We start from the raw sequence: 11,518 nt of genomic DNA, 5'->3' as shown, positions 1-11,518 counted from the left end.
TTTACCCTAATCTTTTTTTTTACCAAAAATAGGAGACTCGAACACGCAACCTCTTAATTGAATATGAAAAAACTATGCCATTTGAGTTATAAGTCATTGGCTTATTTACCTAATCTTTACTCCCACATCAAACTAACCCTTGATGTGAATGGAATTGATACTACGTACACTGGCTTAAAAAATACAAATGATGTATGTTTTAATTTTCGCCTAACTTCTAACTTCTTTTTTACTAAAAAAATAGTGGGGCTTACAGAAAGAGGAATTTTCTTTTCTCTTTCATTTGATACAACATTATTAGAGGGACACTATGATTTGTAATATCGACATTTAGGTGTATATCTATTACTATTCTATTAACAAAAAATAAAAAATAAAAATAAAAGTATAGAGTTTGTTGCCTAATTTGTTGATACTAAAACGGTCCCTCTCTCCAACTTTTTTCTACAACAGTTATATATAGAGTTACATGCTATTATTATTGTTATTCACGCAAATTTATATTTAAATAATAGGTTTAAAAATGAATTATTTTATTAATGTGATAATACATAATTAATTATTTGGATAAATTTTTTTATATTAACAATACATAAAATATTCATAACTAAACCTTCACCTTAAAAATATAACATATTCAAGTCGTGCATAGTAGTTATAATATATATAATATCATTTCTCAGTACAAATTAAATTTACCATTAAAATGGACATTAATTCGATTTGGTGGCGTAACAACTATGGTACAAGTGGCAAACCCAAGAAAGAGAAATTTAGGACCAACACTTTTATTAAAATTTGGTCAGTAGTTAATTAGTAAAAGAAAAGTGAGTAATTTTATATTATTAAATATAATCTCACACTATTAAAAATACTAATGATGACTATAAATCAATCGAATGATGCTCCCATAAAGACGCGTAAAACGTCTTTTTGTAAAGACACTTATGTGTCGCATTATTATTAGACGTATTAATGAATCGGTTATTTTTAAATTTTAAAAAAAACTAGAATAAAACTAATTTAACCAACTTGGGTTGGTTGAGTGGTCAGCTCACTCGTCCGCTTAAGCAAGTGTCGGGGGTTCAAATCCCGCCTTGTGCATGCAGCAACCCGTTGGCCAGCGGCAGACCCTTAAACGGAGCTCAGATCCGCGACGGATTAATCCTTAACCTGTCGAATTGGAGGATACCGTGGACAACAAAAAAAGAATAAAACTGATTTTTTTATAACAATAACAATGAATCCAATTGTTATCAGATCCGGTCAAACCGACCAATTTACATAACCCACTGGATCATAGTTTTTTTTAAATAAAAATTAGGGATATATTTATCTTTTTATTAAAAAATTTAAACATGTCTAATAATTATAGTGCAGTGGGTTTATTATTGTTGCTATAATAAACCGATTTTATTATAGTTTATTAAAAAATAAATTATTAACCGATTTAATAAAAATATACAATAATATCATGACACATGTAAACGACTTTTAAAAAAAAAAAGACATTTTTAGTATCTTTATCGAAGTGGTCTCCAAATTGTAAAACCTGCTGGTCTCTAATACTCCTCTCCAATAATTGGGTTTATTAATACCAATTACTCATTTAATCGTCAAGCTAAGGAAGTAGGTAGTTAACTTATAAGAGCTAAGAGAAATAAAAAATTAATTTGGGTTGGTTGAGTAGTTAATTCATTTATTCGTTTTTAAATTCTGCATTATATATGCAATAATCACTATACGAAAATTAGTAGATAGTGACAGACTGACGGTTTTTTTTGCAACAGTCAACCAAAATTGCTGCAAAAGAAAAAAACTAAGAGAAGTAGGTACAAACTCATTAAACTGCCGTTATTTGTTGGAATCCTTGAGGTTAATCTATTAGTTAATGACAAACTCTTAAATAGAGTTTAAATTTATAATAGATTAATCTTTTTTCTGTTAGACTAATACTGTATTTAAAAAAAAAAAAAAAAACTAAAAGAAGCAGGTACAATATGTTGCAAATAGGGTTTAACTTGGAAAGATTTTGTGCCTAATAAAATACTACAATCACATGTGAGGGTGGCAATCTTAACTCATGTTTATTTAGGCTAAATGGCAAGTAATTATTTTAAAATACAAATGCATGTGATGGATACGTTATTAGAGATATTGTGCTTTCGGCTGGTCAATGTTACCTATAAAAAATTAATAATAATAATAATAATAAACAAAAATGTTAGCTATACAAAATTCTCAAGTTTCGAATGTATTCTCTGTCTGTTGTGTTAAGGTCACATGTGCATTCCATTGGTATCTTCCTTATCGATTTGCTGTTTTCCACACTTCACACTAATCCAATCTAAAATCCATAATACTTTTTTATTCAACATTTTAATTTTTAATTTTATCAGACTACTTTATTACTTTTTATTTTATCAGTTAAATTAATTTTACATTATATCTTTCTAATTGATGTAACAACTTACGAAACAAAAGTTTTAGGGATTAATTTAGCAATCAAAATTTGTTTAAAATTAAAGTATATATGACAAAAAAATTTTAAGACCAAATCCTACAATGATCAATTTTCTAGTTGTGAAAAAGTTTTCAATTCGAATTTAACGGAGTAATCATCATTAATTGGACCATACTCCTTGAAGTTAGTATGCAATAATTTTGTTGGTCAAACAACAATAGAATTTTAGATGAAATTTTAATTTGCTGTAAATTAATTTTTAATTTATCGAATTAAAAAATACTGTAAAAAAAAATAGATAGATGTGTAAGTTATATATATTATATATATTTTCTTCCCTCGTATTAGTCAAAATTTATTCAAACTAAACACATAACACATTCTTTATAATAATAGATAATAGAAATCAATTTGAATTAATCGAGTGGTTAAATGATTCATTCACTTAAATAAATACATAAAGAATTTGAATCATAATTTGTGTACGTAGTAATTTATTATTCAGCAATAAACTCTTAAATAAAATTTAGATGGTGAAAATTAAACTCAGGTGTAGTCGATTTCACGTGAAGTTGATAGCTGAGAACAGTTAGATGAAAATTTAGACAAATCAGTCAAATTATTCGACGACTCTCAATTATCAACTTCACATAAAATTGACTGTACCTGAATTTTCACCAATTTAGATTGATCTGTAACAAATAACTTCTTGACCAGATGAGTTAAAATATGCAATGCAAAAGTAGAAGGCAGAAACTCATGCCGGCAAGTAAGCCAACCCTTAATCACATACAGTAATATTATTAGGATAATTAATTAATTAAAGGGTGACACCTTTTTATGTCTTTTAAGCTCTATATTGAGGTTATTAGCTAACCAACCCAGCATACTTTGCAGGTTGAATAATAAATAGATAGAGCTACCAATTTATTGCTCAAACTTTTCTAAAAAGTTGTAAGCAGCAAATTTATTTATTTGTTTGCATATATAATTGAGAGATGCATGCTTAATAACAATTTTAAAATTGGTTTAATTATTCTGTTGGTCCTATAGTTTCATGAAATTTTTAATTAGGTCCCTATACTTTTTTCTTTTTAATTAGGTAATTGCACCAATTTTTTTTTTCAATTAGATAATTGATTTAATTTTATAGGAACTCATATAAAAAAATTTGGTGTAGAAACAAAAATAAAAGAAAAAAAAAATATATGGACCCAATTAAAAAAAATTTTGGTACAAAGACTCAATTAAAAAAAAAATACAAAGACTTAATTAAAAATTTTACAAAATTATAAAAACAAACATAATAATTAAACCTTTAAAATTCATAGTTGTTAGATATATAGGCAGAAATTTCATAATAAGCATATGATTAACAATAATGAAATGAGTAATTTGAGGGACAAAATAAAAAATATAAAATGATCATTATTATTTGTCTTGCGTGTAGAAATTAAATCATGAATCAATAATAAAAGGAAACTAATGATTGATGAAGTATTCTTTAAGTAAGAACGTGACTACTAAATATGTGCATTAAAATATTATTATAATAATTTTGTAGAAAATATGGAAATTTATGGGGGGCCATATAGAACACTTGATGGGCACCAAGGCTGTTTATGGATTTATCAATAAAAATGGTGAAACGTAGGACCATAGTCAATGCATGATTAATTATATTCTAATAATGGATACTTACGTAGAAAAGAGAACCAGGTTATGGTCCAAAGAAAGTGACGAAAATCAAAATATAAAATGTAGTTCTTTGATTTGCACGCAGCATAGACAGGGTTTTTTTTTTTATTTGGGTACAGGAATAAAAGTAGTGATGTATTTTAATATCGTAATTTTTTGATATTTTTTAAAGTATAAAAGGTACATAAATCAAAAGGTTTGATTTTTGTACTTCAAATTTTTTAATTTTTTTTAACAGAAATTTTTCAGTTTGATTTCTGTATCTCTCACAAATCGAACGATCCAGTTTCTATACTTCTCATAAATCGAACGATCTAATTTTTGCTTTTCTAATTAAAATTTTTAATTATCTAATTAAATAATTTTACATTTAAAAATAACACTCCAATCATCCACATTTAAAAAAAAAAAAATCATTCCTAATTTTCTATTCTAATATCAAAAACAAAAAGTGCGCATATATATACTACTTTTCGTTTTTTTTTTAAATTTAATATTAAATATTATTAAACATATATTATAGAAGCTTATATTATACAGTAAACAGAAAAAATAGGTGTCTTCACATTGATGTTGTCATAAACTAATTTGGACAGAAACGTGTCTGTAGATTCGTTTTGACACCCAACCTCTGACCACAGTCTTTGCCCTTTGCCTCATTTCTTGGTTTTCTCTTCTTTTTTTTTTTTTTTTTTTATGTTCCGTATATATAAATAATTAATCATCAATTAATTATATTCTGTATAAAAGTATATATTTAATATTTTATAAATTTAATTATTTATTTATTATGGATTTAATTATTTTAGTGACTGATTATTTATTTAAAAATATATAAATTAATATATTTTTTAATGGTTGATTTTAATATAAATAATTTTTTTAGTTTTATTTTAATGAAAGAATCATTTTCCTTATTAATAATTATTAATACATAGGTTTACTAAATTTTGAAATATGGAACATTTAACAAAAGGCCATGCATGCCCGTTGGTGTTATTATGACAACATTGCCCTTTGTTAGGCTCTTTGGGACTATTCTTGGTCTTTAAATTATTATTTCATATTCATATTTGTACGTTATAGATTTTTATTATATATATTCTTACACAAGTCTATGATTGATGATTGATTTCAATACATAACTCATTTTCTAATTAAATTTCACAATATATAATTGAAATTGGTAGTAGCATGAAAGTTATTAAAAGATGAGCAACAAGGTCGTGTAATATAAAATATGAAAACTAATCAGTGGCATATTAATTAAATGTTAATATATGTGTAAAATAAATCAATAATGGTATATTAATTAACAATCATATTAATTGTGTATATTAAAATCAGTTATTAAAATTAATTATTAATATAAAATATACTTTAAAATATAAAATATATATTAAAAATAAATTAAATTACATATATATTTATACATAAATACATAATAATTAATTTTAATAGTTAATTTTAGTATATAAATAATATTTTTAATTAACTAAATATTATTAAAAATAACTAATTTAGATTAATTTAGTAGTTAATTTATTAATTTATTTAAATAAATATTAAAAATTTAAATTTTATTTTATGTATATAATAATTTATTAATTAATAACAAATCTTTAAATAAAATTTAAATTTATAATAAATTAGTCTTTAATCTACAGAATATCGAAATACCATAATAAACTAAAAAAATTATTATTAAAAAATATAAATACATAAAACACCAAACATATCTTTAAAGAGCCTCCCATGTAGGCTAGAGAGTAGAGATAGATACATTATTCAAGTTTTCAATTAATCTTTTTGCAACATTACTTTTACTCCTAATTATTATGAATAATATTAGAAGGAAAAAAAGTGGTTATTATTGATTTGAGTTTCAGTTTTGAACAGATGTATTTATTACTTGTGTTCCATTGGGTCCATTTCTTCTCTTTTTCCTCTCCCGCCAATATTAAATTTGTGTGTTTTTTTAGGTTCATCCTTAAAAAAGATGTGTTCATTTTAAATAATATTTAAAAATGAAAAATAAGGTTTAAGTTATACTATTGCCAATAAAAAAATAATATGGAGAAGATCTTATTCTATCGAAAACTAATACTATTTAAAATTAATTTTTTGGTGATTATTATTTAAATTAATTTAATTCAAATATAATAAATTCTATATATTATTAATTAACAAGTAATAATTATTATTTTAATAAATAAGACACCATTCAAAGTCTTTACAATGAAGGAAAAAGAAGTATTTAGTAAAGATTGTATTCTTCCAAAGTGAGAAAATAATATTTAATTATTTTTAAATAGAGTTCATGTAAAATAAAAATATAAATTTAACAATAATAAAATTTTTATTTTTCATTTTATCGATGTTTTTATTTTGGTGGGGGCATTTTGGTCATATTATTGTTTATAAAGAATTATAGTATGATTAATTAATAATGTGGGAGAAAGGGAAATGATTGAGGAACACAGATCACACATGGAGGCACTGACAAGCCCTCATGTTATTTCCAGAATACAAAAAAAAAAAAAAAAAAATCATGTTATTTCCACACTAAATTACTTATTGTTACACTAAATATATATACAAGCCAAGTTATTTATATAAAAATATCTGTATACAAGGATAGTAATTAGAAATTACTAAATAATTTAATATATTTAATTAAACCATCTTTATTCTTTGTAAATAAATATATTTTTAGATGACTAGTATAATTAAGAGTTTTAAGAATGTGTATACTTATAAGTCTAGAATATTAAAAGCGATAAAAAAGGACATAAAATCATATTGACAATATAGATATATTATTTTAAGATATTAAATTAATATATTTTGTATTCTTAATAAAAAATACAGAGATTTTAATAAAAATATAATTTATTTTTATTAAACTTTTATAACTATATATTTTTTTATTTTTTGTTTGGAAGAAATAAAAGAAAAGTAGATTTTTGTAATTCATTTATTCTCAAATTACTTCTTAAACCTTAACATTAGAATAATCATTCTTGTATCTAGTGAATTGAACATCAAACTATTATTAACTGTGTATGAGTAAATCAAATAAAAAGTAACCATTTAATTAAAAATAATCAACATAATCATTTACATACCTATTGAATTAAACATCTAATATATTTATTGTTTATATTATTTAGTATTCTCATTGTCTCTCTATATTTTTTCTTAATTTATACACTAAATAAGTTACGAATATAAATATATATTAAAAATAAATTAAATAATATATATTTATATATAAATATATTCATATATTTTCATATAAATACTAATTTTAGTGGAAAAATAGTATTTTTACAAAATAAAATATAAAAATAGAAATTTTTATATCTCATATATTTAAAGTGTTAAACTTAAACATAGGATTAGATAATAAAATAGTGGAGTGGGACCAAGTAGTTTGGCTCCATGGCTTGAAGTTCAAGTTCAAGAGTGAGGTCCTGTGTGTTATGTACTTTGTGGTTAGTGCACTCTTAAACTCACTCACTTTCTTTTTCTCTCTTTCTCTTCTTCATTGTTCCCTACTCACTACTCACAGATCTGAAAGCAACAAACTCACTCACTCACTCTAAAGCCTCATACTCAACGGGGTACTCTTGAGATCTGATTCTTTCTCTTCCTTCTGAAACTCTTCATTCTCATTCTGCTTCATCTTTCTTTCTTAGCTTTGGATTATGCTTCTGTACTTTGTTTGCAGATTTTTTTCTCTCTAGATGCAACTCTCAAGATTTTTTAACTTTCACTTGTCTTAATTGCTCTAATTATTCTGTTAATCACTACTTTTTAGTTTTTACCATATGCATAGACTGGTTAATTTTGCTATATTCTGTTCCCAGAATGAAATGTACCATTTTTCTGTGTTTGTTTGTTTGGTATGTTATATGATTTTCATGTTGATATGAAATTATTGTCTAGTTATAAACATTATGTTCATTCTTGATTCTTCTGTTGTGGTGTAGGCTAGGTTACTCTTGAACTTCAATGGCAGTGACAGAAGCTCATAATCCCCTTGTTGGAGAGAACACCTGTGGTTCCTTGCTAAAGAAGCTGCAGGTAACCTAATTCATGTTTTTTTTTGGTTCTCATCTGTGTAATCACTGATATGTGTATGTATGTTCAAACAGAATTGTAATGCTGGCTTATCTTGCTGTAGGAAATATGGGATGAGGTGGGAGAGAGCGACGAGCAGCGTGACAAGATGCTGCTTCAGTTAGAGCAGGAATGCTTAGATGTGTACAGGAGAAAGGTTGAGCAGGCTGCAACGTCGAGGGCGCAACTACTTCAAGCCTTGTCTGATGCTAAGCTTGAGCTATCTAGTCTTCTATCGGCTCTTGGCGAAAAGAGCTCTGCCTTAGTTGTTAGTAACACACACATGAGCTCTAGATTTAACTTTAGGTCACTACTCACTCGTGTGAAGATGATAGTTGAGAACTGTTAGATATTAATTTAGTCAAATATGTCAAACTATCTACAGGTTTTCACCTATCATTTTTACCTAAAGACAATTTTATCTGAGTGGTTATCTTAACTTTATGATGCATCTGAATATTAAGGCTATGTTAGTGTCATTGTATTTGTATTAACTTTAGTGTCATTATATTAATTTACTATGTTGCTATTTGTGCTTTTGCAGCCTGAAAGCACTTCTGGAACTATCAAGGAACAGCTTGCAGCTATTGCACCGATACTCGAACAATTGTGGGAACAAAAAGAAGAAAGAATAAAGGAGTTCTCAGATGTGCAATCACAGATCCAGAAGATATGTGGAGAGATAGCTGGCAATTTAAGTCTCAGCGATAATCCACCTGCAATCAATCAATCTGACCTCTCTCTGAAGAAGCTAGATGAATATCAATCTGAGCTCCAAGAACTTCAAAAGGAAAAGGTGAATCTTCATAGAGAGTATTGCAATTGAGAGCTTAACAGTGTAGTATTTGAAAACTACATTCAATAAACAGTGTTGTAGATTGAGAGTTTCATTGCATTGCTTTGTTTGGCAGAGTGAGAGGTTGCACAAGGTTCTTGAATTTGTGAGTACTGTGCATGATCTATGTGCTGTCCTAGGTATGGACTTCTTCAGTACTGTAACCGAGGTACACCCGAGCCTCGATGATTCTACCGGTGTTCAATCCAAAAGCATAAGCAATGACACTCTAGCTAGGCTGGCTAAGACAGTGTTGACACTGAAGGAAGATAAAAAGCAAAGGCTGCAAAAGGTAATGCATTTAGAAATTAGAACAACCATATGTTTATATATACATTGTAGACTTGGTTTCTATCTTGCCTTGACCGGTGTATCCTTTGCAGCTCCAAGAATTAGCTTCTCAGTTAACTGATCTGTGGAATCTAATGGATACACATCCGGAGGAAAGGAGACTATTCGACCATGTTACTTGCAATATGTCGGCTTCAGTAGATGAGGTCAATGTTCCCGGGTCCCTTGCACTAGATTTGATTGAGCAGGTACTAAAGATTTTCTAAGTATACAGAGTTTGGGCTCTGAGATTTATGCTGCTGATGGATTATTTTCTCATTCTTTGTTGTGAAGGCCGAAGTGGAAGTCGAGAGGCTTGATCAGCTGAAGGCCAGCAGGATGAAGGAAATTGCTTTCAAGAAGCAAGCAGAACTGGAAGAGATCTTTGCCCGTGCTCATGTCGAAATAGATCCGGAAGCGGCCCGGGAGAAGATCATGGAAATGATCGATTCTGGTAATGTCGAACCGGCTGAATTACTTGCTGACATGGATAATCAGATAGCAAAAGCTAAAGAAGAAGCTTTAAGCCGAAGAGATATATTAGACAAGGTTGAGAAATGGATGTCAGCATGTGAAGAAGAGAGTTGGCTTGAAGATTACAATCGGGTACTTATACTTACAATCTCCCTTATGCTTTGATTCATGTTATGATCATTTCAAAATGTGGGTTCTTAACTTGTTATATATACTTTGTGAAACAGGATGAAAACAGGTACAATGCAAGCAGAGGTGCCCACTTGAACCTCAAACGTGCAGAGAAAGCTCGCATACTTGTCAACAAAATTCCGGGTACATATCGAATGAGATAACTTTCTTTGTAAGTAAACAACATGGTGGCACATTAATGGAGTGATTAACTTTGTTTCTTTTGGTATAAATGCAGCCTTGGTTGATACTTTGGTTGCCAAAACTCGTGCATGGGAAGAAGATCATGACATGTCATTCGCATACGACGGCGTTCCTCTTCTTGCTATGCTAGACGAATACGCCATGCTTAGGCACGAGAGAGAAGAGGAAAGGCGAAGGATGCGAGTAAGATGTCTTTATGTAAAGCTGATAGTTGAAAATCGTTCAGTAGTTTGACAAGTCTGACTAAATTGCTTAACATAATATATGTCAACATCTTAACTATCATACATAGCTCATGGAATTTGTTATGTGCAGGACCAGAAGAAGTACCATGAGCAGCAAAGCACAGAACAAGATTCTGTATTTGGATCAAGACCTAGCCCTGCTCGGCCGGTGAGTGCCAAGAAGGGAGGTCCTCGAGCTAACGGCGGAGCCAACGGGACTCCTAACCGGAGGCTATCACTGAATACTCATCAAAATGGAAGCCGGTCGACCTCAAAAGACTCGAAAAGAGATAATCATAGACTATCTGCACCTGTGAATTATGTGGCCATATCAAAAGAAGATGGTGCTTCTCTGGTCTCTGGAACTGAACCCATCCCTGCATCTCCCTAGTGAATGAGAGGGTCTTTGTTTTTCAAACCCAACAATTTCATCTTTGTAGCATTCTCATATTACTAGTTGCTGCTGTCTTTAGGATATAAATATATATATATATAATATAATGTGAGTGACCATATAATTTGGAGAGGGAACTTTTCTTAGATGTGCATGTTATGTTTGATGTTTGGAGATTTTATCAATACATGTTGGCTTATCCACTGAAGCCGTTTTATCTCTATTTTTTTTTTTACCAAAAGATAAAATATTTTATTGCATAAAACAGTATCAAATCGATTTTGTTAAGTAGACAATGACTTTTTTAGATAATATAAACAATAAATTTTAAAATTGGTTCAATAAAATAAAAACACTCTACACTTCTAAAAAAATTACTAAAATCATGAGTGGATAAAAGAGGTTACTCTATATGTAATTGCATTGTTCACTAACATAGTTCAGAATTTGGGATTTTCCAAGTAAACATGTAATGAAAAAAAACTCATAAAATAGGAATTTCTGGTTGTAGTTTGGGCGGGGTTCGACCCGACCCGGTCAGTTTGTTTGGCCATGGGCCACGACCAAAAAAATATATATATAGAATAAAACGGCGCCGT

The 11,518-nt window shown here is 28.4% G+C and overlaps 1 protein-coding gene across 1 annotated transcript; it reads left to right on the top strand.

The window, feature by feature from the left end:
• The first annotated feature begins 7,634 nt into the window (after positions 1-7,634).
• Positions 7,635-11,140, top strand: LOC107609425 (65-kDa microtubule-associated protein 1). The gene is made up of 10 exons (XM_016311403.3): positions 7,635-7,788; positions 8,158-8,251; positions 8,352-8,555; positions 8,832-9,083; positions 9,199-9,414; positions 9,506-9,661; positions 9,747-10,058; positions 10,154-10,241; positions 10,336-10,484; positions 10,617-11,140. Exons 2-10 carry the CDS (start codon positions 8,180-8,182, stop codon positions 10,914-10,916), a joined length of 1,749 nt encoding a protein of 582 aa, XP_016166889.1. The 5' UTR covers positions 7,635-7,788; positions 8,158-8,179; the 3' UTR covers positions 10,917-11,140.
• Positions 11,141-11,518: the final 378 nt, after the last annotated feature.

Source organism: Arachis ipaensis, chromosome B7, assembly GCF_059453495.1.
Source record: "Arachis ipaensis isolate K30076 ecotype BB chromosome B7, ASM5945349v1, whole genome shotgun sequence".
NCBI classification, from domain to species: domain Eukaryota; kingdom Viridiplantae; phylum Streptophyta; class Magnoliopsida; order Fabales; family Fabaceae; genus Arachis; species Arachis ipaensis.
This window is presented reverse-complemented; position numbering and strand designations above follow the sequence as displayed.